General features: G+C 42.0%; 1 protein-coding gene across 6 annotated transcripts in view; it reads left to right on the top strand.

Moving 5' to 3' along the window:
- The window catches only part of GRIP2 (glutamate receptor interacting protein 2), a 260,283-nt gene that overhangs the window by 140,500 nt on the left and 91,913 nt on the right, over positions 1 to 27,870 (top strand). For all 6 annotated transcript variants that reach the window (XM_063121401.1, XM_063121400.1, XM_063121399.1 and 3 more), the window contains exons 2-7: positions 13,983 to 14,063; positions 22,176 to 22,311; positions 23,473 to 23,618; positions 26,249 to 26,335; positions 26,613 to 26,688; positions 27,621 to 27,766. In XM_063121401.1, the coding sequence (XP_062977471.1) occupies positions 13,983 to 14,063; positions 22,176 to 22,311; positions 23,473 to 23,618; positions 26,249 to 26,335; positions 26,613 to 26,688; positions 27,621 to 27,766 (672 nt within the window). The remainder of the gene's footprint in view (positions 1 to 13,982; positions 14,064 to 22,175; positions 22,312 to 23,472; positions 23,619 to 26,248; positions 26,336 to 26,612; positions 26,689 to 27,620; positions 27,767 to 27,870) is intronic.

Below are 27,870 nucleotides of genomic sequence, written 5' to 3'. Positions count from 1 at the left end.
ATGAAATTTCAGATAGAGTCCAGAATGCTTAGCTGCAGAAATCTATATACTTTGGGCTCTCTCTTTTAATGGTACTGCAAAATCATCAATGTTCGATTGATTATTTTTTCTTCTGTCAGGGATAGAAAACTGGAGCGCTTCTAGCAACACTAGGAGGCCTTACAGAAGTATTAAGCTAGTGAGAAGGGTTGCTTCTGGAAGTTGCTAAAAGTAAATTAATCAATTTGAACTCAAACATACGGTATTTTAATGTGCACACTCATCCTTTTTCTTATGTTTTCTTACTGGGAACATAACAATAATAACACTGTATCAACACTTTCCTTAACAGTATGATCTCTTCTTCTTCTTCTTCTTCTTCTTCTTCTTCTTCTTCTTCTTCTTCTTCTTCTTCTTCTTCTTCATTTTTTCTACCATTGACTCTATATGAGTCTACAAAGGTCCAACCCATTTCCATTTGTGGATGCAAAAATGATCTTGGCTACAAGCTGCCAAGGCATTGCCTGTGGATTCCTTCCAGAAAATATACAGGTGCTATCATTGGATTGCCAGGGGTGATGAACCACTGGTTTGGGGTAAATGTTATGATGGAGATGTGCGTGGGTTGATGGGTGATCAAAAGAAAACTCATGCACAGCATGAGGAGGCAAGTTCTGTTTAGTAACAACAACTACTGCTCTATAGTATTATTATTATTATTTAAGTCACGAAGAGTCGGAAGCGACTGAACGAATAAACAACAAAAAATAGCACCATCAATGTACATGGTGCTGATAGATAGGAGAAAGGGGGCCAAATTAAATGGTATGGTTTAAGCCCTTTCTATCCCAACCCCATAGAAAGAGGAATGGTGGGAGTTTATTTTTGACAGGAAAACTGTCACTAAAATAAGGAGTGCTCTCTCCCCTCTCTGTTTGCAGTCTGTCTGTCTGTCCCCTCAGGGTTTTTCTCATTGATGGTGCTATATAAATAAATAAATAAATAAATAAATAAATAAATAAATAAATAATAATAAGTATATTTGGCCCAACTTGGCAGTGCGTTGAGAGAGGGACCTATAGGAACTAAGCGGAGGTTAGGGTCAGTTCCACACTCACTTTTGTTGTTCGGTTACCCAATATTTAAACTGAAATCTACATTATATTAAAGATAGATTAATAGTAAGGAAAACCAGTGTGATGTAGTGGCAGGTTTGGACTAGGGAGATCTGTGTTAAAATCTCAGTTCATATGTGAACCTCACTGGCTGATTTTGTGCAAGAGTTGTAGTGAGGAAAACCCTGTGTATAGTTTCCCGAGATCCATGCAGAAAGGATGGGACACACATGTAAATTTTAAAATGTTGGGGAGCTAGTGAATAGGTGTTCTCCATTGAATGGTTTATTGATAACCACTGAAACCAATTGCTTGTTGGAAACGTAAGCATTTTTTTTAACAGACTAAAGTCCTGAGGACAGTTCTTCCTATCATTTGTAGTTAGTTGCTCAAGACAGTTTTGTTTTTACTGTTCATCCATGCAACTTTTTTTTGTAAGTCTGAGCTGTGGATTAATAAGGCTTCCATGTTAAAACGTCTGACTTAAGTGTGGCTAAAATCATGCTCACTTGTAACTGCTCGAGCATCTATTTAAGCAAAAGGGATTTTCTTACAATAAAAATATGCTCCCAGGAAGCATTTTCTTAGCAAGGTCTCTCTCTCTCTCATTTTGAACTACATCATGCAATTATTCTGGAAGGAAAATGTTTTGTAAATAACTTTATTTTGTGTGCATTGTGTATCCATAAGGAGAAATACTTTTACCTCTTTTTCTCTAACACTAGGATTAATGGATTTGCCTGTTTATGTAGCTCCAGACTTTCCTGTAATAAATTCAGGTTTCATTTTAAAAAAAAAGAAAAAAAAACCTGACTCTTTAGTGGCGACTTTGGAAGTGACATTTTAATAGTCAGATAAGGAAATGCCAAGTTAGTGTCATCCCTAAATGAGCTTATTCCTTCGCAGTTGTTGGTCTGATAAGTAAGCGTGACAGAAGTTTCTTTCTTTCCCAAAAGGCTTAACAGTAAGAATGTTAGGTTCCTTCTCACTCCCCTACAGGATTGTGTTTAGAAAGCCTCAAGGCATAACCTTAAAAGGCAGCTCACTCGCTTTCAGTAGACTAGCAACTAAACAGAAACTTTTACTAAATTCTTAATAGATCCATTTGGATGGGGTGTGGTGTATTGAGCACTGTGGAGCTGCTTAACTGAAGGGGTTTTTTGCTCATCGTACTCAGTGGCCTGGTTTAGGTAACATGGTAAACCATGCTGCTTAACCACAAAATGGTTAATGGAATGCATTCCCTTAACCATTTTGTGGTTAAGCAGCCTGGTTTAGCATGTTGTCTGAACCAGGCCACTGTAGTCTTGGGGTTGAAATGTCCAATGGATCCTGGGGATTGTTAGGTGGAGCTTAAATTAATAGGGTGACAATATGAAAAGGAGGACAGGGCTCTTGTATCTTTAATGGTCATTAAAGCTTGCAGTTCCCCCAGTGCCTCCTTGCTTTAGACAACCGTGGAAAGTAAATAAAGCCAAAGGAACTAAGGTATGGTGGCTATATAGGACAGGGCTCCTGTATCTTTAGCAATTGTATAGAAAAGGGAATTTCAGCAGGTGTCATTTGTATATATGGAGAACCTGGTGAAATTTCCTCCTCATCACAACAGTTAAAGTTGCAGGTGCCCTGCCCTCTTTTAAATCTGCTCACTCTAGTACAGCTCTTGCAGCTTTAACTGTTGTGATGAAGAGGAAATTTCACCAGGTTTTCCATATGTACAAGTGACACCTGCTGAAATTCCCTTCTCTATGCAACTGTTAAAGATACAGGAGTCCTGTCCTCCTTTTCATATGGTCACCGTAGCTTAAAGTTGTGGAACAACACTGAATTCTTGCCAAAGAAGGGAACTGCACACCAGCATGTAAATAAATAAATAAATAAAGTAAAATAAAATGTATTTCATTCCAGCTGACTTGTTTAAAAATGGTTTAACTTTTAAAATGTTTAAATTAAGGTACTTTTATAATGTGTTAATGAATTTTACGTTTGTTTGTTTTTTATTATTATTCTAAGCCACCTTGGGAAGACTGTGGGCTTGAAAGGCAGCTAAGAAATATTTTAAATAAATAAAACATGCATATTTACAGTAACAAGCCAGAGAGTATCATGTGGTACTCTGACCCATACCAAAAATTCTAGGTCAGGTTTGTTCACTCAGCGGAGCAATTTGAGGGAAAGGGCCTCCTGCTGGTGGTTAAAAGCATCCTGTTACTTTTTTGACCAGAAGTTCCTTGCCTTATTTCAGCTTTGGTCTTCCTTTACTTCCAGTCTGAACTGGAATGTTGCAACATGTAGCTTATTGTCCAACTCTTAGGATCTTATCGTTTCAACCATGTACTCCAAATTCTCATATTTCTGTAGGGAAAAATAGCTGGCTGGAGTGGAATGTCACACACAGTACTCTGGTTCTCTCCCCTTCAACCCCCACCCACCATAGTCAATGAACTTGCATCAGGCACCAACTGACCCCTACTTCCAAACATCCTCTTGGTCAGTAGCTGATGGTCAAAACAAGCTGTCCTGCATTAGGAGCTGGAGGTCAAAGCAAGATGATTGTGGCTTAACAGGGATCCATACTTCCACATGATCAAGTGGATCAATTTATCACTGGACCATTGCTCCTTTTATTTCTATACTTCTTGGCTACTGAATGCATAATAATTGTCTGTAGAAAGAAAAATAGGGGAGCTCAGATGTTTGGGGTTGAGAACAGAAAGAGGAGCTCTGTAAAGCCAGGCTTACCTCTTTCCCCATGCACCCCAAACACCAAGTAGGTTGGCCATGCCTACCCCGCTGCCCCAATTCCCTTCAAATTATATAGTGATTAGTTGAAAGCTTAGTTTAGTTTGTCAATATTGCTGAGTAGGAAGGGGAGAAGGGGAGAGAGCAAAGCACAGGGAAATTTGGAAGCAGGTAATGGTAATTTATTTCCTCCGTGACATTGCTGACTAGGATGTAACAAATTATCTCTGTATTTTATTTATTTATTGCATTTCTATACTACCCAATAGCCGAAGCTCTCTGTAGACTAAGTCTGATCCAGCTATGGCTTTGTAAAGCTTTGGTCACTCATGACCAAGGCTTTGTTTGTTAGCAGCTCCTCTGAGTCCTTCTTTGCAAGCACATAATGATGCTTGCTGCTGGGCCTTTTTGTGGCAGCCACCTGCAATAAAATCTTGGCATTTTAAAGGAAATGGAGCGAAGGAGGAGAGTTAACTCTATCCGATAACTTTGGATGTTGGATCCATTTGTAATAAATCCTTTGTTAAGAAGATGTCAAAGCAGCAGGTTGTCTTCTTTTTACTACACAATGGAAAAGATGTCAGGGCATACAAAAGGAAGGCAGCAAACTACTTAATTTGACTCATTACTGAATCAAATGCTATCTGGTTTGCCAATTGCAGCTGCACACACACTGCAACGCTCTCTTTCAAATGGAATTGAGAGCAATGCCAGCTCAATAAGAGAAATGAGTTATTATGAGCTGTGGCTCTTTTTCCCCCTCTTTTTTTTAAAGTGCCTCAATGATTCTTCTAAATGGTCACTTGCTGTCTGAGTGATTTGTCCACTGACTTAACTGGTGTGTATAAAATTGTTTTTACTCCTATAAAAGAAGAAGGGGCTCAAGAGATGTGGTGCAGCTCTTGTTGTTATTGGCCACTTATATAGTACTCTGGATTTCCAAAGTGCTTTATTGCATTTCTGTTTGCTCTTGCAACAACCTTCTGAAGTAGGTCACTATTCCCCATTTTTTTAAAAAAAACCTATAGAGAAACATGAAGCGGAGTGAATTTCCCCCAAAAGCATCCTATTTCAGTACATTGTCAAGAAATACTTTTGTAAGCCGCCACGAGAGCCTTTTTTGGCTGAATGGATATGCATAAATAAATAAATAAATAAATAAATAAATAAAAGGAATACTGGAATGCAGGCCTTCATTTTTCTAACTGCTGGATGTTATCTCCACCCCTTCTCCATTACCCTGGCTAATAAACATCTTCATTTCCTTAGACAATGTGCTGCACTCTAGATGTTGCAGACTATAACTTCCATCAGCCTCAGCCATTGGACTGGTGGTTAGTGATGATGGGAGTTGTAATCTAAAATATTGGAAGGTTCCAAGTTGGGAAAGGTTGTCTTAGACTATGGCCACAGCTAGACCTAAGGTTTATCCTGGGATCATCCAGGGTTCGCCCCTGCCTGAGCACTGGATCCCCTGTGTGTCATCTAGATGAACAGGTTTGACCCCTGGACGATCCAGGGATAAATCTTAGGTCTAGCTATGGCCTATATCTCTTTGTAAGAGGCAATGCTGAAGCATTGCATTGTTCTAGGCTGTCTTTCTCTGGTCAGATGAGGTGGAAAGCCTATGACTGGGTACCATTTCAGATTTCAGGTGGGAACTCACATGGTGGAATCATCTTTCATTCCAAAAATGTATTAATATTTTTTCCTACACATAGCCCAGAATTCAAAGAATAGCACAACTGGTTTTATTCATTACACCTCTTTATTTGTTACATTTATATTGGGTCTTTTTTTAAAAAAGAGTAGCATACATGGTCATCCCCATCCCACCCCTTAAGCCTCACAGCTGCTTTTGAGGTACATTAGGCTGAGAGATAATGATGACTAGTCCAGGAAAACCTGGTGAGGTTTGTAGCTGAGTGGGGGTTTGAACCTGGATTTCCCCAGTTCTTGGAAAATTTTGCCATAATTTTGCTTTTAAAGGTGCTACTAGACTCTTCACTGATTTGATGTGAACACTACTTCCCCTCTGGAAATTGTCTCAATGAAAACCAACAATCCTAGTCTAACCTGCTGTATTAGATCTGGGTTCTGGTTCTGCCAGGTCCCAGTCTTCAATCAGATTCTTTTGGTTACCTAGATGAAACAAGCCACTTGTGCAAAAAGATGATAATTATGCTCTCATAGCTGAGTGTCTTATCAGGGCCCCCGTGATAGACAGAAGCCGTCCTTTGAGCCACAAAAGTTCTCCAGGATGATTGTGCACATTGCCCCCTGAAGCAAGACCGAAACATGGAATTTTACAGATTTCTCTGCTAGGTGCCTCCCTCCATCCCTGGAGCTGACAGGCTACATCTCTCCCCGCTCTCAGAAGCAGCAGTGGGGGAGGGGAGGGTCCCTCTCGCAAGTTCCCAAAGCATCTCAGCTTGGGAAACTAATTGCCTTTTTAGTGCCTCCAATATTCTCCAGGTTGAGATAAGACTCTATGAGAAAAGGGTGAGAAAACTATAAGAGGCCCATCTAATGGGGCCTACCTTTGTTTACTGAAGCCTGTTAAAATCTACTGACTGTACGAAACTACACAGATCTCTTAACAGCATTTTGGAACTCTGTGAAGTCATTATTTCTGCTCATTAACAAACTCACTACACCTTCCCCAACCTTGAGCCCTCCAGATGTTTTAGATTACAAGTCCCAGCATTCATTGGCCATGCTGGCTGGGTTGAAGGGAGTTGAAGTTCAAACCATCTGGAGGGCACCAGATTGGGGAAGGCTACCCTAGTCTGAAATGCTAACTCCTGTTCTGCACTGGCTCTCCACATATCAAAGTAGGCTTAAGGCTTATTTCTCAAACAGCAACACCTACCAATTCCATAGAGCAAATCACTTTTGAAACTAAACAGGGATTTTAAAAGCAGTTTCTGATATGGATAGAGCTGAAAGCAAGCCAGCCAAACACTGAGGGCGTACCCAACCCCTTGGATCCCACATCTTGTCCTATGCTAGGTCAATTTAGAGATCCCAGGAGAAACAGAGTTGCACTTGTTTATTTGTTTATTTACAATATTTATATACTGCTCCCCGTTCAGAATTTCAGAGTGGTGGACAAAATAAAATAGAATAAAAACAGAATAAAACACATTTTAAAACAAGTGCACTTGTTTTATTGGAAGAGCCAGATAATCTCCAATGAGGCAAGGCTTCATCCAGGAGGCAAAATCAAGCTTATCAGGACCCTGGACAGATCACTGAGACAGGTATGGGCTGGCCTGGAACATAATTCAGAAGAGCTGTTGTCCCATGAACATGCAGAAGCCTTCAGAGGCTGTTAACCCCACCCACTCAGAGAAGCCGTCTGTTTTTTAAAGTGGCATTGCCCATTTCATAGAATCATAGAATAGCAGAGTTGAAAGGGGCCTACAAGGCCATCGAGTCCAACCCCCTGCTCGATGCAGGAATCCACCCTAAAGCATCACTGACAGATGGTTGTCCAGCTGCCTCTTGCAGCTGGACAACCATGCAGCCACTGCCTCCTATGGCATGGAGCCAGCGAGGAGAGGTGCCCTCCAAGTCTGAGGAGTCTGGTAGAGCCACATTCTCTGGCCTAAAATGTCCTGGAGTAGCACATGATGAGTTGCTGAATAAAGCTATTCTTTATTCAAAGCAAGGATCAAGATTGGAGAACATGACACATCACAGCCGTAGAGAACAAACATATCAGGGAGAAGGGTTCTAGCTCGGTATGTTCCTTCATTGTCAGGTATAAAGGGAAACATAAAATCCCAAACTTTAATGGTAGTCTTAATGCAGTCTTCCCCAAGCTGGTGCCCTTCGGATGTTTTGAACTACAACACTTACCATCTGCAGAGGTTGGACTCTGTGGCCTTATAGGCCCCTTCCAACTCTACTATTCTATGATTCTGTGACTTCGGAGCCCCCAGCCTCCATTGGTCAGTGGCCAAGCTGTGCCACTACAACTTTATTAGGGAAATTTCAGGTGAATGGCTGGGATGTGAGAGCTATTTGGAGGATATCTTTCTTTCCCCTTCCCCAACAGTGGGGAAGAGCTGATGGTAATGTCTGTGTGAAGTAACAATAGAAGTATTTTTAGTAGAGAGACAAAGAGATTCTGAAGCAGAAAACAAGAGCGGCAGAGAGTGAGCTTTGATTTCTGTGAGGCAAACGTATCACAAGTCTTTTTGTGATCTGTTCTCCAAAAGCCTTAGTAAGGGCTGTCACTGGAATTTCTCATCGCTTCGAAGTGCCCTCCATTTCCAAGCACGTAGTAACACATCCTTGCTCATCACTTAATGGTGAGAAGAGATATTAGTTCTTCAGTAACTGACTGCTGTAAGGGAAGATATATGGGACTGAAAGTGCTGTCATTACAAAAATGGGAAGTATAATTGAATCTTAGAATTTAATGCACCCTTCCCTCTTCTTCATTTTAATTGTAGAATTAAAATGCAAAAGCACTTCTGGTACTGCCAGCTACATTTACCTGACTAATGCAATTTCACTTCCTTTTTGGGGTTCTAACAATTTGTATTATTCAGCCAGGTTCCACATGAATTTCTATAAATTGTTTTGTGTGTGCATGTGGCAATGTTCTAACAGCAAACTTGCAGTGGGATGTTTTGATGTTATGTACAATTTCATTCAATGAGGACCCAAACTTAAGAGACTCATCAAATGTTGTCTCATCTGATAAACTGTCACGAGGCCGTTGTTTTGTGCAGAGTAGGAATGTTGCTGGTTTCTTTTCTTTAATACAAAGCTGCTATTCTGCCAAACACGTAGTTTTGCCTAAGTAGATTTTAACACAGCGGTTGGAAAATGGTTAAATTATTGGCACTTGAGGCATGAATTGTGGGAGAAAAATACTTTTAACAATGTGCAGATCTTCGGTAAGCAAGGGATGCCTACCTCCTGGGTGGTTTTTCTTTGCTGAAAGCCATTTCTGATGATACACTGCTGCTGAATTGAGCATCAAACAAACTGCTTATGTGAATGGTTCTACTCACAAGCTGTGTTTCTCTTCTTAGAAGAGGAGCTACAATCTCACATGGATTTGTGGCTCTGACATTACAGCTCGTACACAAGCAGGAGCTTTTTGTTTAAGAAAGTAGGTGACTGTTGGCTTCATTGGGCGAGGAGTTTCGTGATGGGTTTTCCTGGGCAGGAAATTCTACACTACAGTTTTAGCCATTGAAAATACATACTTTGAACACTTTCTTGTGGCTGAGTACCTCAAACCATCCAAGTCTGTAGGGAGGTTTGTATAGGAGAAGCCGTTCCCTTTAGCCTGTTCATTCTGGTCCTTAATCTGGCTGGGTCAAGGTTTATAGAGCTCATCTGCACTTCAAACAAATCCAGTTTTAAACCTATGAATGCCATAGAGGTGACTTGACAACGTCACTTTGCCACTTGTTCCTCAAAACCTTGCAGCATCGCAGCCATTCAGCTCATTAACCCCACCCCCGCCCTCTGCTCAGGCTTCCCGAAGGTCCCCCTAACCTACCCTGGGCCTTGATACTCCCCCGGAATGCCCCCAGCTTCAGTGCAAAGCAAGGTCACCACCGACAGACAGAGCAAAGAAAGTGGTGACCTTGGAGTAAAGGAAAAAGTCACGGTAAGTCAGTGACTTTTTAAAAGCATACTTCTGGGGAAACTGTGCAGCCAGAATGGGGTATACAGTGCATATAGCCAAGCCCATAGTTTCCCAACCCAGGAAAGCTGGTTTTGCTAGGGTTATGGAACCTCTGATAGTCTATACAGGGAAAGCAATAACTGTGGGTATAATCTATGCAGTACATAATGCCTTTTTCATGGAGGTTGTCCAAATGCTGTTCTCTACACTTCTGGTTGTTATGTGCTAGTATAACCAAGAGAAAAGGGAACTTTTTATGTAGGCATGGCCTAGAATACCCCAATGTGTAGTGAAGCTCCAGTTGGTGCATTCAACCAGGAGAGAAGATTATCAAAGAACTTCTTTTTTCTCTCTCTATTTATTTTTTCTTTTTACTTGAAGAATAGTCATTTATTTATTTACTTGGGTTTATATACCACCCAACTGATGTCCTTTGGGCATTTTACAATACTTAAGACCAGAACAACAATAAAGATAATAAGGGACGGTTGTGTTAGTAAAGCTCCCATGAGGACGTGGTAAGAGATAGGATGAGCTAAAGCCAAACATACAATATAAGAGTCTTAATAGAAGATGGAGTAGTTGGGAGGGGGGGAATCTCTAATAAAGTAAACCTGATTGACAAAGGAGGAAATCAGCCAAACATGCACAAAAGGCGCACAGCAGGGAAACGAATGCAAGCAAATGCCAATTCACACTTCAGCTGGCACCTTCCTTGACTGCTCAAACATTTCAGTCAGATAATGAACAAAAACAAACACTTTAGCATCATTCCCTATGCTGGGAAGAAGAGCACAAGGGGTAGAGTGAGTCTTGTTGCTAATTGTTTTGCCATCTGAACTGTCAGTGAAATGCCAGAAGATTTTCTTGACCCGGCACCCTTGTTGAATGGCTAATTGCGAATGGGGGACGTAGATTTCTTATTGCTGGCTCAGGCCATTTAGCTATTTTCAGAGGCTGTTGATGGTGAAAAGCTGATTTACCTTGGGCAACAGTTTTTCAAACACTAGCTAGTTGTCAAGCTTGGTTGTTTGCCAGCATCAGTTGCACTTCTGGGACAGGGTGTTATCTGATTTTGAGAGGATGTAGCTTTGGGGTTACCAAAAGGAAATGTCAACACTCTCTTTTGGTGGTTGGGAAGGGACTGCTGAGGTGTTTATAATGAGAAGCAGATGGCTGATAGCTTGTCTAGGCCACGCTTGTAATCCTGCAGCTGACTTCTGTGGTTCTACGGTACAGTCAAGCTTTGCTTCTGGACTCAGGGCTTTGTGGCCTCAATGGCAAAATAGTCTGCTTGTCTATCCTATTATTATGTTTTAATTTTTATTTTTACTGTTACTAATGGTAAAAATTCTCCTTATTTTGACCAGTGATGGAACCAAACCCCAAAGACACTATACCACTTTTTATCTTGGAGTTCCCACGGCAGCAGTACTCTGAATTGTTCTGAAGAGCTTAAGAAAGTGCTGTTGAAGCCATTATTAAGCCTGAAGTGTAGGCAGACTAACTTGATGCTTGAACAGACCTTTATTGTTATTAGCAGGACTGTCATCCAGTTCAAAGAAATCTTAATTAAATTGCAAGAGTTTTAGTCGATCAGTCTGTTAATTAAACTCTCATATGAGTAACAATAGTTATTCTTAGAAGTGCTTCTTAGGATGATGCTTGCTAATGGCATTTCGTAGAAGTATTTTTATTTTTAAAATATCTGCTGCCAGATTCAACTGGGGAGGGTGCTTTTAGTCTATCAAAAGTAATCTTTCAGTCAAGCAAAATATTGCAGTCTGGCTTATTTTTTAAATTACTCTCAAGCTCCATACTAGTGCTTATTAATATCATGTAATGGTGGTTTATATTTGCTCTGCCAAGCCCACTAAACACCATTGATTTGGGGAACAAAAATCCCAGCAGTCGCCAGCCAGAACATGAAGGTGCTACCTAGGCCCAACACCCATGGAAATTTGGGGTGGACTGGTGGCAACAACCAGAACTCTGTGCCTGTGCCTATGTATAATAAGCCAGCGCTGCCATAGTAACAGAAATAGTCCGGCCCGGCCCTCTGTGTATGCGTGGTGGGAGGCAGAGCAAGAGCCATCAACATAGTGGTGCAGGCAGATACGCGTGGTCTGGGAGTTCTGCTCACTGCCTTAGCCTGCTTGCCAACGTGTAAGTGGCCAAGGGTGGGCATTTGCAGGAGCCCATGCTGCTGAGGGGGCACGGGGGCAATTTGTCCAGGGCCTCTCCAAACCCTTCCTCTGTTGATTGTCCCCAGTATGTACTTTTTGGACACATATTGGTGTGAGTGGCAGCCAGGGAAAAGGCCTTTTCTCTTGTGGAGCCCTGCCAGGGAGACTTGCCTAGTGCCACGTTAATGCCTTTTAGGTTTCAGGCAAAGACCTTTTTGTTAGGGTGACTATATGAAAAGGAGGACAGGGCTCCTGTATCTTTAACAGTTGTATTGAAAAGGGAATTTCAGCAGGTGTCATTTGTATATATGGAGAACCTGGTGAAACTTCCTCTTCATCGCAACAGTTAAAGCTGCAGGAGCTATACTGCAGCTATACTGTGACCAGATTTAAAAGAGGGCAGGGCACCTGCAGCTTTAATTGTTGTGATGAAGAGGAAATTTCACCAGGTTCTCCATATATACAAATGACACCTGCTGAAATTCCCTTTTCAATACAACTGTTAAAGATACAGGAGCCCTGTCCTCCTTTTCATATGGTCACCCTATTTTTGTTCTCTGTGCTTAAATCTCTGGCAGGTTTTTAACTTCTGGTGGGGTCATTTTAGTGCTCTCTTTAACTCTGATGTTGCTGTTTCATTATTTACTGTGCTTCATAGTGTTGTAAATCATCTGCCCAATAAATTAAAATAAATTATGTATTTAAATGCTTTTCAATAAACACAGTGGTTCCCTTTAACACTTTTTTTAGTACTTCCAGCAATCCATGTCTCGAGCTTCAAAAGTGCTGCTGGGCTCTTACCCAAGTGTAGGCCGCTTCCCCTGCAGTGCTGCAGCTAGACAATTTAAGGCTGGATTTTATAATTATGCATGGTCGGGACAGCCTTTAAATAGGCACCACTTCAGTTGTGAAGCACACAGCTAACGGTTCTCTTTGCTTCCTGCCCTATGCTTCGCAACTGCTTCTACTCTCCCCATGTGTTAGAACAGCCTTTCCAACCAGGCATCCTTCATATATGTTGGACTACAACCCACATCATCACGAGCCAGCATGTAAGGTTCTGATAGGCTGGCATTTTTCCCAAACCCCAAATCGGAATGCCATGAATTAGCTTTGTTTTGTACTGCTATTGTCCAAGATGGCTTCCGTAGTCATAATATGCAAAGTGACCCTGCTATTCAATAGTGCTTCAAAAACATATTTTAATTAAATCAATGCTAAGGGTAGTTATTTGTATGTCCACATTTATTCGCATCTAAGGATCTCCTCCAACCCCTCTCATGCAGCTGATATTCTAATGCTGCTTTCTCATGGGGAACAAATATCCAATGGGTGCTGCAGTGATCATACACTTGATAAGTACCTTTGGAGAGGAAGGAAGTCAATTTGGGGCACTGGGAGTATCTCCTCCTGTGCAGTAAATTATAGGCACTATATTGAGCTGCAGTGAGATGCATTACAACTATTGCACCCTCGGGTTTCCTTAAAACTGCTTTTGTTCTATCAGTCCTGAAGTTTCTGTGATTTGATGCAGCCAGTAAATGTGGGGAAAGTGATTTGGGAGTTCTTATTTCCTGGTAAATAAATACCTCCTTGGGGGGAAAAAAAGCACATAAAAAGTGAAACCCAAATTTAATTATACAGTTGAATTTTAAACTGATGTCCCTTCAACCCCCATTTCTCTTTTCTCACCCCCGTCCCTTTTCTTGTGTGCTACTTGAAGCCACAGCAAGAAGAGGTGACTTTTGAAATAAAAGGATGTAAGGGAATCGGTGATTGAATTCAACTATGGTGATTTAGTGCTCTATTGGTATCCTGATGTATTATTCCACTTTCTGGAGACCATGAGCTTCTTCATAAGTATTATGACATGCTTTAAGACTTATGGGAATGATGTCCTTTCATCCTTAAAGGGTTATCTCCTGAAAAATAAATCAGATTGCGCTCTTCTGGAAAAAGTGCTACAGATCTTGGAAGATCGTCTTATGCCTAATAAAATCTGTATGCAGTGCCAGAAATGGGCCTCCCACTACGGCCCTGCCACAACATTAAGTGGCTCTTGCTCATATTACAAGTAGCATTGCAGGAAACATGGAGCAGTGGTAAGGATACTACCATGAGTGATGACAAAGAACCTTAGAGACATCATTTTCATGCCATCCCTCTGGCCATGGTAATGTGTCAACTAATTGTAAAGTTATAAAATATTGTGCAAGCAAATTTACAAAGCGTGTTAGGAGAACAGGGAGGTAACTTTGAGTTTTAGAACCTATGAATTCAGAGTCTGTTTTCTTCCTCTCATAGATGATGGCCCTTACTCCAAAGGGAGCAAAGATTCAGGTGGACTGGACACAGCCTTGGTCTCAAGAAGGCAAAGTATACCAGGTAACTCCATGTATATCTGTTCTGGTTGCTTTGGTAACATGCGCAGCAAGGCAATTACTTCCTCCCCACCCCAAAAAAATATTCTAAGATTACACATAATCGCATTCTAAGATTACACTTTTGTTAGTTCATTGTCAAAGTGTGATCTAAAATATGAATTCTGAATATGCAGAAAGGTATAATAATTAATAAACAGGCAGAAAGGCCTAAGTGTAGTCTCTCCTTATATAGTCTCCAATTGGGCAACTTGTTAATGGTCATAAAAAATTAATGCTCAAGTCAAGGTACTTGATGTACTAAGGAAATAGTGAACTATATGTACCATTATAACAGACTGAAACAATTTGAGAAACACACTAGTCACACACTAGTCACACGGAACTTTTTTTATTTTTTTAATTTTATTTATTTAAGGATTTTTATGCTGCCATTCAGCCAAAAAAGGCTCTCACGGCGGCTTACAAAAGTATTTCTTGACAGTCCCTGCCCACAGGCTTACAATCTAAAAGACATGACACAAAAGGAAAGGGGATTGGGAGGGAGGAGGAGGAGGGGGAAAAGGAAAGCAAATTCAGGCACTACAATCTTAGTTGGAAAGTTCAGCAGTTACACTTGATAGCAGGAGGGAGGGGGCTCTGAGCTGGAGCTGGACCCAGGCACGGTGGAGAGGTGCCTGGCTGTTGCTTCCTCCCTCACTGGTGGCCTCTCCAGAGACAGTTGGTAGCAGGAGGGAGGGGGCTCTGAGCTGGAGCTGGACCCAGGCACGGTGGAGAGGTGCCTGGCTGCTGCTTCCTCCCTCACTGGTGGCCTCTCCAGAGACAGTTGGTAGCAGGAGGGAGGGGGCTCTGAGCTGGAGCTGGACCCAGGCACGGTGGAGAGGTGCCTGGCTGCTGCTTCCTCCCTCACTGGTGGCCTCTCCAGAGACAGTTGGTAGCAGGAGGGAGGGGGCTCTGAGCTGGAGCTGGACCCAGGCACGGTGGAGAGGTGCCTGGCTGCTGCTTCCTCCCTCACTGGTGGCCTCTCCAGAGACAGTTGGTAGCAGGAGGGAGGGGGCTCTCAGCTGGAGCTGGACCCAGGCACGGTGGAGAGGTGCCTGGCTGTTGCTTCCTCCCTCACTGGTGGCCTCTCCAGAGACAGTTGGTAGCAGGAGGGAGGGGGCTCTGAGCTGGAGCTGGACCCAGGCACAGTGGAGAGGTGCCTGGCTGCTGCTTCCTCCCTCACTGGTGGCCTCTGCAGAGACAGTTGGTAGCAGGAGGGAGGGGGCTCTCAGCTGGAGCTGGACCCAGGCATGGTGGAGAGGTGCCTGGCTGCTGCTTCCTCCCTCACTGGTGGCCTCTCCAGAGACAGTTGGTAGCAGGAGGGAGGGGGCTCTGAGCTGGAGCTGGACCCAGGCACGGTGGAGAGGTGCCTGGCTGCTGCTTCCTCCCTCACTGGTGGCCTCTCCAGAGACAGTTGGTAGCAGGAGGGAGGGGGCTCTCAGCTGGAGCTGGACCCAGGCACGGTGGAGAGGTGCCTGGCTGCTGCTTCCTCCCTCACTGGTGGTCTCTCCAGAGACAGTTGGTAGCAGGAGGGAGGGGGCTCTCAGCTGGAGCTGGACCCAGGCACGGTGGAGAGGTGCCTGGCTGCTGCTTCCTCCCTCACTGGTGGCCTCTCCAGAGACAGTTGGTAGCAGGAGGGAGGGGGCTCTCAGCTGGAGCTGGACCCAGGCACGGTGGAGAGGTGCCTGGCTGCTGCTTCCTCCCTCACTGGTGGCCTCTCCAGAGACAGTTGGTAGCAGGAGGGAGGGGGCTCTCAGCTGGAGCTGGACCCAGGCACGGTGGAGAGGTGCCTGGCTGTTGCTTCCTCCCTCACTGGTGGCCTCTCCAGAGACAGTTGGTAGCAGGAGGGAGGGGGCTCTGAGCTGGAGCTGGACCCAGGCACGGTGGAGAGGTGCCTGGCTGTTGCTTCCTCCCTCACTGGTGGCCTCTCCAGAGACAGTTGGTAGCAGAGGGGGCTCTCAGCTGGAGCTGGACCCAGGCACGGTGGAGAGGTGCCTGGCTGCTGCTTCCTCCCTCACTGGTGGCCTCTCCAGAGACAGTACTTAAACTTTACTTTTTAAACAGTACTTTTTAAACCCTGGCTTGTTAAGAATGCTAAGACAGAGTTGGAACCTGAGCTTATATCCTGGCTTCCAACACTGGCTTGTCAGGGAATAGACAAGCCAGAGTTCCAGGTTTGGATATCGTGCTAAAAACCCAGGGACAGAATGTCACAGGTTGTTTAGCCACTCCCACTGCCAGGAGTGATTGAGCAGTGTGAACTAGCACATTTGCTTATTCATGACAACATTGGGGTTTTTTTAAAAAAAAATGTGCAGAGCATGGTACTGTTATACTTTTCAGCACATTTGTGAATGCTGCCCTCATTTACATTAAATGCAGGTCTGTCTCTATGTTTTATCCACCCCAATACAGTGCCCTTTAGTGGGTCCTCCCCCCAACATTGCGGGACTGCCTGGACTCACCTGGCAGGTGTTGGTGGCCATTTGAATTTCCCACAATCTCCAGAGCAACACTGCCAGGGGTATTATGTGAAATTAAAATGGCCCCTGCCACTGCTGTTGACAGCACGTGGCCGATAGGCCTGGGCAGGCATCAGCACTGGTGGGTTCTATAAAGGTGCTTCACCCCTGACAGCTACCTGGAAGTGCCAGGTCCTGACACTTGGCCTTGTTTAGACTTTCTTTTCCTTATTTGGTTCTGTTGTGCTAATTGTCCCTGAGGCAGTATCAGTTGTTTCATAGCCTCTTGCACTTGCACTCTATCTCAGGGCTGATTCAAACACTATGGCCATCCATGTAGAAGCTGCCAAAAAGAGAAAGAAAAGTAACATTGTCAAAATGATAAAAACCAATATTGAGTTCAGTCATGAGACCTTAAAAATTGCCTTGCTGGATCAGATCAGCAGTCTATCCAGATCAGTAATTCCCGACGTTGGATCTCCAGATGTTCTTAGACTATGATTCCCATTAATCCCCTGCCAGCATGGCCAGTGGTCTGAGGTGGTGGGAAATGTAGTCCAACAACATCTGAGGACCCAAAGTAACCACTAACTAGATAATCCCTTTGTCTTCAACAGTGACCACTGTGAGCACCCTTAGCATGCTCTATGCTTATAACTAAGGCCTTTCATATAACGTGATTGTGACATCCCTGAGTACTTTCTTTCTTGCCAGGTATGGTCCATTGCATCTAGTGGCCTATTTATAATGAAATACTGACCTGTTGATGAGTTTCTACAAGACAAACTTGCATTGGGAGGAATATCCCATAGTCTTCACATCTGTCTAAACTGTTAATGAGTAATAAGTGCCACAGAATCCTCTGGGAAGAGCATTACGGTTGGCCCATAATCACATGGAAGGTATGGGTTTAGCCATCTCAAATTGCCAAGTCATATTTTTCATAAGGCAGATTGTCAGCCTGTTTGAATGTCTTAAGCTTGCTGCCTAAAAAAGCTCATCAAGGAAAGGCATGCTACATTCTTTTCTTTGAGGCTGCTTTGCTTCTGCCTTGAGTAGCTAATCCTGATTAGCAAATGAATTTATACTTTTCTATGGTAACCCGGAACTCATACATGCTACTTTGAAGATGTAGCTAACAGCTACAGATTACTTTCTGCTAATGAAAATTACAGGTGCAGGATCCCCAATCAGGATTGGAACCACCGTGCATTAAAACTCCTTTATGCCTCCATGATTAAGAGAACTGCATTTAAAAAAAAAATCTAAATATTTAGGTTTAATGTTTTTATCTTATTCCCTTGCATAAATGACTTGTCTTTGTTTTGGAATTCTGCTTTGGCCCATAAAGCCCTATCATTCAGTCTAAAGCAACTCAGTGTTTGTATAGTCCAAAAAGTTGTTTATACTTCCTGTCAGTCTACTTCTTTCTGTTTAGGTGCTTCCACATATTCCCTAAACATCTGTAGTTATGTTGAGTGGCAGTAATTACCCTTGGATATGATGTGTTGGCTTCAAAACTGTAGATTTGGCTTCAAAACTGTAGATTCTAATCCGTTTAAGGTAACACTCCGTTTTGTGTCTGAGTGGAAGTTGAGTAAGTTTTTGTTAAGCAGTAGGCTCTTTGATCACCACTAATCAATCAGTCCATCATGAATTTGTTTAACAACACAATCCTATGCAAGTCTACTCAGAAGAAAGATCCATTGAATTCAGTGGGTCTTACTTCAACAGAAGTAGGTATAGGACTGCAGCCTACTTTTTAAAAAAAATACTTTCTAGACTGGTGGCTGTTGCTACTACATGTCTTATCTTCCTTATGTGGGTCAAGCCTTATACGGCACTGTTACTTAGTACATGGTAGATTTTTGCAAGATTGTATTCCAAGTGGATTTCACCATGCATTGATTATAAAATAAATAAGTAAATAAGTAAATCCTAGTAGTGCTATGCTCTGTGGGAGTGGCTTGGATGCTGGCTGTGATGGACATCAGAGAAATAATAGTTCATGTTTAATTAAGAGAGAATTTTAGTAACAACTTCCTCTTTCTGGGCTTAAGTTTGCTCAAGGTTGATTGTGATGGAGATTCCCACACTTGGTGAAATTGAAAGACATATAGGGCTGCCAAGGTGCCTGGCCCTGGCCCATCTCTGCTTTGTAAATATATTCTGAGATAATTCTGAATAGAATTCCTTCTTCAACCCTACCTACTTGATGAACAATTGTGCTCTGGGTGGTCTTACTAAGCAATTGGCAGAAACCAATTGTTAACTCCCATTGACGATGTAATAACATTCAATTGTGGCTCCATCAGTGTTTATTTGTCACTCCTTTGAATTTTTTGAGAAGAAATTCGTAAGGTTGTGCCTGATGGTGTTCAATTTAGAACAGCAGGGAGTGATGAGAAAATCTCTGGCACTTACTGAAATTTTGGAGCAGTACACTGAAAAGTTACTATATTTTGCCTTCACTTAAAATGATTTGATATTAGAGAGCTTTAAGAAATTAGAAATTATGATATTAAGCTTAGGCAAAGCAATGAATGAATGCCTTCCAAACCAGTGCTTTCGTCTGCACGTTATACCCCACCCTTGATCAAGTAGGGGAGGGCACCAGGAGAGTAAAGGATGAAGTACACAGTATTGACTCCACAGCACCACATGGAATGGTGTGATTCTCCTATGAGTAACTGTGAGCTTCTTTAAACAAGTTATTTATAGCACACCCATGACTGGCCACTCACAGAAGTTTGTAGGTCAATCACATGACGCTGTCAACCTCCAGTGCCTCTCTTGCATTTTCCAAGGATTTCCGTGGCTTAATTTGAAACAGAAATAAACTAGTAACAAAAAGACCTGTTTTCCATTTCAGCATGAAAAGAGGAAATTGGGCTATAAGAAGAGGCAAACCCCAGTGCTATCTTATGGCCATATAAATGAAACGTATAGAACTTGTGGTTAAAGGGGGAAACAGGAGAGGGAAGGGAAGCACGTGTAAAGAGGACCCATCATAATCATGGGGCAAAACCACAAGCAGAAAGAGACAGTAAAGTTGCAAGATTTTCACTGGTGTAGAAATGCTCTGGGCAATCTGAATTTCTCTGAAGGACTGGGCTGCATAGTCAAAAATTGGAGGGTGTTTGGGGAGTTGTTCTTTCTGAGATCGCAGCTGTCTACATGAACAAGATATTCCACAATCTTACAGCTGCACCCCTGTGACTATCTTGGGTTAGTTGTGGATTTCCAGGAAGCATGCATTGTAGGTGCATGAGGGAAGTAATACGATACCCATTTCATATTTCTCAGGTGACCTCCGCTGTGGCAGAACTTCTGGATTTGCTTTAAAAGGCTGATTCTCACTAGATTTTTGGGGGAAAGATGACTGTCCTACTTTTTTCATCCTACACTCCCTGTACTTGGGTAGCAGGCAGGCCTACACTGAAGGTTGCCTGAGATCTCTGTCATGCTTGCAAGTTTCCCCAAACAAAATGTTGGTAGTGTGCCACTTCTTTTTTTAAAAGTCTCATTCCTTGCTCTCTCTGTTTTGGAAAAGAAAATGCTTGCTGAATATTATCTCAACTAGAGCGATACATGCTTATTTGGGTACTGGAGATCTACCCCTCTTTCATCTATGTGTTTTCTAGTTTGGATTACACTTGGTGACCCTAAACTTTTCTGTGGTGCAGATGTGTACATATGCTAGAGTTTCAAGTTGCAAATGGTCCAAGAATCAAGGATACTCAGTAATGGAATGATTAAGAATATAACACCCATCGTTTAAAGGATAATCTGACATTAATGCAAGAGAAGAAGGAGAATAAGTATGCCATTATGGGCTCCCTATAAATATTTATTACTCTTCAGCCTTGTAGTGCATGTGAGCAGAGAGTGTTTTACAAGTCCCCAGTATTACAGGCTCAAACTGGTACAGAATATATCAAAACTCATGTAACTGATCAATCTAATATGAAATGAGTTGAAATGTGTTCCCCAGTTGCTTTTCGCCATGACACATTCTCACCTTCAATATTTCTTTCTTTCTTTCCTTTTTGATGATCTATTGATCTATGATCAATCGATTTATTGTAATTTTTAAAATTACTTAGGCCCAATGCTGATGTAATGCTGCAACCACTCTTAACCAAGATTAGATGCTCAGGAATGCTGTATGGACTTGCATGCCTCTTCTCCTTCCTCATCGTGTGGGAATTCCTTCCTTTTAATTTTTGGAACTAACTATGGTGCAGCAGCATTACATCTGCGCTGCTGTTTTGAAGATCTGTTTGTGCCATTTCCAACTGTGGTTGGCAAACAGTAGTGTAATGCTACATCATGGTTAAATCTGAAAATAAACAAGAAGGTGGGATCCACACAAGAGAGGAGGAGGAGGAGGAGGAGGAGGAGGGATCATGTAAGCTCATAGGGAGTTCCTGGCCTCCCTAACATGGTCAGAATATTTTACGCTACTCCAAACTGTACCAGCTGCTGGGGATTGAATGATTGAACGATATTCTATGCATGGAACCTAGTCTGCAAAGGAGAAATCTGGGTTGCAATCCCACCCACCACCAACCCCTAACATCTAGTATTATATGCAGGAAAGTTTTAATATGTGGAATCATCCAATCATGCAATTTCCCCCATCTTCAGCCTGAACTGCAGAGGCGAGGTGACTTTTTTCTGTTGGGGGCTGCAGAACTCTCAACAGCAGAGCTGAAGTTAATCTGCTTCTGAAATTCAGCCCTGCTGAAGAAGGGACACCTTTTAGACCCCGTTGTGTAGGCAGGTTGATCCAATAACTGAAAAGTATCTCGATCTTTATCTACACTTCTCAGAATTTTCAGTCCTAAGACTTTTTAGTGCTTTTTAGATCTTTTTGTTTGTAATGTTGTTGCTGTTGCTGGTTCTATTCTGTTTAGATTCCAAGTGTTATTTCATTTTTATTATTCGTGTTTTTAATTTTTTTATATCCAGAGAATTTCCATTATTGGGCAGTATCTAACTAAATAAATGCCCACACTTCCTGCCCAGCTTCTCAAACAATCCCTTTTGAAAGCCTTCCCCTGAATGATCAAGAAACACCTTTTACTTCACCTCACAACTTTACACCATCAGAGCTGTTCTAGCACCATCACCTCAAGGTGTTTTACTGTTTCATTCATGTTTCTTTAATTTTGCTTATTCTCATGTATTTCCCCCCCCCTTTAAAAAAAAAAAAGGTAGAATACAAAATATTATTCTTTATCATATTGTTTTCTTTTCAACATGGGCGCTTAAAAATTAAACCAATCCAGTTTATTTATGGTAAGTATTTATGATAAGAATACTTTGAACTTGATTGGTTTTAATTTTTTTATTAATAAAACTGATGTTGAAGATGCATTTTATTTATTTATTTTATATATTACATTTATATACTGCCCCATAGCCGAAGCTCTCTGGGCAGTTTAACTTTGTGTGTGTTTTTCTAAGCTGTCTTGAGCATCTCCTTTGACAGAGGTGGAAGGGCAGGAGATAAATGCCCAAATAAATTAAAAAATTGATGGTTTAACTTATTTGATCTGCTGGACAATATTCATCAAACTGACTTGCTCTCACTTTTTTTTCTCCAGAGGAATTCAGAGGAGTCACCATTGTGGAACTGATTAAAAAAGAGGGAAGCACTCTTGGATTAACTATATCTGGGGGCACAGATAAAGATGGGAAACCAAGAGTCTCCAACCTGAGACCAGGAGGGCTAGCAGCAAGGTAAGGCAATCACATAGAAAAATATAGAATTACAGTCTAGGGTAGGGCTGCCAAGGTTATAAAGAAGGATTTTTTAAAAATGATTTGAGCATGTCAGATAATTTTAATAAAGAGCATTCCAAACTATAAAAGAATTACTCAGCTGGAAGGGCCTTGGCGGTAGGGCTGTGCACAGCTCCCCCAACTTGCCTTGGAGGCCATTTAAGAGCCTCTGAAATGGCCCCGATTCAACTTGGGGCACTTCGGGGGCGGGGGCTGCCTTGCCTTGCCTCGGCGCCAAAGAAAGATTCAGCTCCCCTGAAGCAACTGAGACTTGTAGGTTCCTGGATGAGGCCAAACAACCAGCAGCCTGGAAAGCTGGGCGCAAGTCTGACCGGGAGTCCATAGAATTCCCAACTCCTCATTCCCCACTCACAGCCCCCCTTCCCCCCCAACCCAGAGCCACTGCTAATGCGATTTACCTGTAAATTTCATCCTCCTCTCAGAAACCCAAGGTGCGATTTCAAGTTAAGATCATGGTGGCTCTCTGTTTTTACTATATCTATGGTCACAAACTATGGTGTCCATAAAGAGGAATGGCCCTTTATGGTCGCCTTCGTTTGTGTCCATAGTTATAGTAAAAACAACCACTGTGACCTTAACTCTCTGGGTTGCGGGGGAGGGGGAAGACGGCTATGAATGGGGTGCGGGGGGGTGCAACTGGATTCGGGGATTTGGCCCAAGGCAGTGCACAGCCCTACTTGGCAGCCCACTCTCAGCTTATTGCCACGATCAAAGCAAAGCATATTTTGGGATGGCTCCTTGATGCTTCCTTTGGCCTCACCACCCAAGGCAGCTTCTTCAGTTGTAAATCAACAGGTGTACATTATAAATCCTTATCTTTCCAATCCCCTGCACATTCTCTCTTTCTCTTTCTCTTTCTCTTTCTCTCTCTCTCTCTCTCTCTCTCTATATATATATATATCTTGATGCAGTGCTCAAGATATATATATATATCTTGAATGACATCTAGTGTTTCTCTGTATAAGGTTTAGATGCACATTGTTCATTGTGTAGGTCTCTGTATTTAGTTATCCAGTAAAGATGTAATCCCAGATAATGTGGATTATGAAAGGGGCCCTGGAAAGATATAACTGAGATATTTTGTTTTTTATATCACAGGAGCGATCAGCTAAATGTTGGTGACTACATCAAGTCAGTGAATGGGATTAATCTGACAAAACTGCGACATGATGAAATCATAAGCCTGTTGAAGAATGTGGGGGAAAGGGTAGTATTAGAGGTAGAATATGAACTACCCTTAGCTGGTTAGTATTGATGCCATTTTTGTGGTGGTTACAAATCATGTTTGAAGAAGACAGAGATGGTTTCTCCTTCTCTCCTTTTCTTTTGTATGAACGTATGAAGTTGCCTTGTATCAGCATTTGATTCAGCAGATGGGAAGGGGAAAGCCAACTTCTGCCAATTTCCCTGTCCTCCTGCAGCAGCCAGTGGCACTTCTCACACTGTTCTGGAGGGGCCCCAACCCTCTGGGGGAGAGTTCTTGAGAGTACAAAGGGGCCCACTTCTGCTGGCAGGAGGGTCGATTGATTGATTGATTGATTGATTGCATTTTTATCCCATCTTTTTCCCTCCAAGGAACTCAAGGCAGCATGCATAATCCTCCTCCTCTCCATTTCTATCCTCACAACCACCCTGTAAGATAGGTTGGGCTGAGAGTCTGTGACTGGCCCGAAGTCACCCAGTGAGCTTCCATGGCTGAGGGGGGACTAGAATGCAGAACACCCATCTCCCAGTCCAACACCCTAGCCACTACACCACACTGAATCATAGAATAGCAGAGTTGGAAGGGGCCTACAAGGCCATCGAGTCCAACCCCCTGCTCAATGCAGGAATCCACCTTAAAGCATCCCTGACAGATGGTTGTCCAGCTGCCTCTTGAAGGCCTCTAGTGTGGGAGAGCCCACAACCTCCCTAGGTAACTGATTCCACCGTCACACTGCTCTAACAGTTAGGAAGTTTTTCCTGACGTCCAGCCGGAATCTGGCTTCCTTTAACTTGAGCCCATTATTCCGTGTCCTGCACTCTGGGAGGATCGAGAAGATCCTGAGCGGAACTCTGCTCTCAACAGATGCTCACACAGGTGTAAACAAGGTCTGAATCCAACCTAAATTTGGGCTGTTATCCAAATCTTAGTTGACAGCTTGTGTGAGTTTTCGTTGACAATGATTAAATGTGAATATCAGTTCCAGCATAAACAAAAAAAATAATTCTTTTTAGATTGTGAATGTGTGTCTTGTAGAAGCCATCCTCTTTGAAAGATTTCCTCTTCTAAAATGGTGGCTGCCATCTACCATGTCCTAAAGTACTTGGATTAAATAGCACCATGTACATTGATGGTGCTATATAAATAAATAAATAAATAATAATAATAATAATAATCTGTGCAAATCTGCCTGATTTTAACTGGTGAACCTTTTTAGTTAATAAAATTTTTTGTAAATTGCTTAATCTAAATAATTAATCAAATTAATGTTGCAGCCATACTTTATGTGCTCTTACTTTATTTATTTTATTTAAAATATTTTTGACTACCTTTCAGGGCAGAAGCCCTTGCAAGGCAGCTTACAACAATAAAATACATAAAACAATTAAAATATTAAAAGCAATAAACACAGTAAAATAGCAATAAAAACAATTACATCAAGGAGGCAGGCAAATTGTGCCATAGCAAGAAGCAGCACCAATGAAAAAACTGAATGTATGCAGTAGGTGACCATTTACTGCTAATATAGTCTTCATTTCTTTTTACTTTGCTTTCATAAGTGTTAAAAATTAAATAAAATATCATATTAGGTATGAACAAAGTCATGTTTCCTCTGGTATTGTTTTACACCTAATTGTTTTACACCTAATCACTGGCTTATTACCAAATATCTGAGAATTCAGCAAGCACCTGGACAATAAAATGGCAAATGCAGTTCAGTGTAAACAAGTATAAAGTGATACACATTGGGACAACCCCCCGCCCCCAAAAAAACCCAACTCCACATATATGCTGATGGGATCCGCGCTGGTGACGTTTAACCAAGAAAGAGATCTTGGGGTTGTGGTGGACTCAATGAAAATGTCGACTCATTGTGTGGCTGCTGTGAAAAAGACAAATTCATACAACAATACAAATCTTTGGTGTGAACACCCTTGTAATACTGTGTACAGTTTTGGTCACTGCACTTCCAAAAATATATTGTAGATCAGTGATGGCCATCAATTTTGATGAATTTAAAAGGGAATTAGACAAATTCCTGGAGGAGAAGGATGTAAATGGCTACTAGTCCTGTTCGCTATATGCTACCTCCAGTATCAGAAGCACTATGCTTATATACACTAATATCAGGGTTGTATCACTATATCAGTTGCTTCAAGTCATGATGGCTATATATTACTTCTCGTATCAAAGGATTATGGCTCTGTATACCAGTTGCTGGAGAACACAAACAAGAATGTGCTATTGCTCTCATGTCCTACATTTGGACTTCTCATTGGCAACTGATTGGCCACTGCATGAACAGAATACTGGATTAGATAGGCCATTGGTGTGATCTAGCATGACTCTTCTTGTGTTCTTAGTTTCTGGAAGAACTACAAGCCTCTGAAAGGTACAGTCTGCTTTGAAGCTTGAAATAGTTCATTTTAATACTATGTATGTATTAAGATCGATTGGGGGCAATCTAGAAGACAGATTGAACTGCATTTTAAAGCTATTATTAAATAGCTTCAGATTTTTAAGGCAGCCATTCTGTTCATCTAATTCAAAAGTCCTTCATAATATATGTATAAATGATGAGACAAATTTTATATCAAATCCAGAACTAAAAAATGAAGAAGAGGATGGGAGGTTAGATATTAACTCATCCCTTTACTTCCTTATCTACAGCTCCAGATAATAGCGTTGGCATCATTCCAAAGACCATTGAAGTGACCCTGTACAAAGAAGGCAACAGTTTTGGATTTGTACTACGAGGTCAGTGTCCTTTTCATTGATGCTGGATCATTTGAAAGTAAGGGGAGGAAGCAAAGCTTGGTGTTCTATGTACACTAAATCAAAATCCTAAGCTGATAGAGGTGCATAGCAACCTTCAAAGACTTACAAATATACATAATAATGGGTTTTGTGTAGGCTTCTATGGAGTCTTTGATAGCTGTTTGCTGAAAAAAGCTTCATGAGTTCTAGTGTCATAGGAGATTTCTCATGTCTATGCATTTACAGTTCATGCATGATTTTTGCAATTTTATTACAGGAGGCGCCCACGAAGACTGGCACAAATCCAGGCCATTAGTATTGACATATGTTAGGCCAGGTGGCCCAGCAGACAGGTAATGTTCATATTCTACGACATTTAGCAATGAAGCTTAAACAAATAGATATTTAACCGACTTACAACATGAAGTTCTTATTAGGTTTGCATTCCAAGTGTTTACCTAGGCTAGGTGTTAGAATCATCCTTTTCTTTTACTTTACATGTACGTATGGCTTGTATTGATCTTCCCCTGGTGATTTTTTGAATGCCAGGCTTCCAGGAGGCAAGGAATAGTTTCAGACCAGATCTTGATGTTTCAAATTTACTGCTAATTTGGATTTTCGAGATATTCAGTTAGCTGTATGTATGCTCTGATTGAGGCGTGGCAGTTCATAATCTGTTGTGTGATCCCTCACCTGTTTTTCAGGTAATTGTTCAGTGTCCCCTAATAAAAGCTGAATCAAAAGCTGCACTCAGATATAATCCTCCATGCAGCTTTGTTCCCCTCAAAATGAAAGTTCATCCACGGCAAAAAATTCCCCACAAGTAGAATGCTGGAAACATTAGAGAAAAGCTTCTACTTTGGAGGACTGTGTCATGTGCATTTGAATGCAGTTTCATTTTTTAAAATGTTTTAATGAAAATGTTCACTCTGTCCTTCCATTGTGTCCCCAGTGCTCAGGGTGATGTTACTTCTGTGTCAGTCTTCAAGCTTCCCCCCAATGGTTTGGCTTCTATCATGTTTATGTTCCATGTGAGCAACATATCTCTAAGTGGGCCAGGCATTGCTTGCATTTTATAAACTTCCCAGGAACCTAGATTGTGCGAACCATTTTGGATTAGCATTTGCATATACTGGGAACAATATAGGAGTAATAACAGAAGCAGCAGTAGCAGCCATGCCAGTAAAGGGGGGGGGGGGTCTAAGAATCCTTGTAAGTCTTTTTCTAGGGCAGTCTTCTAGTTCCAGATGTGTTCCAAGATTTCTGCATGCAATTTTTCCTACAGGGAAGGTTCTCTGAAAATTGGGGACAGGCTGTTGAGTGTGGACGGGATTCCCCTTCACAGTGTGAGTCATGCTGATGCGCTAAACATCCTACGTCAGTGCAACCAGGAGGCGCTCTTCCAGATTGAGTATGATGTCACCATAATGGGTAAGGGCTTTTGGTATGCACTCCCGCCTGGGGAATAGAGGCTTGGATGATGGGGAAGAACAACTCAACCACATATTTTTTCCCCATTGCAAAATTGTGTTTTT

Source organism: Elgaria multicarinata, chromosome 3 (genome assembly GCF_023053635.1).
Source record: "Elgaria multicarinata webbii isolate HBS135686 ecotype San Diego chromosome 3, rElgMul1.1.pri, whole genome shotgun sequence".
In the NCBI taxonomy this organism is placed as follows: domain Eukaryota; kingdom Metazoa; phylum Chordata; class Lepidosauria; order Squamata; family Anguidae; genus Elgaria; species Elgaria multicarinata.
Note: the sequence above shows the minus strand (reverse complement) of the source record. Positions and strands in the feature narration are given on the sequence as shown.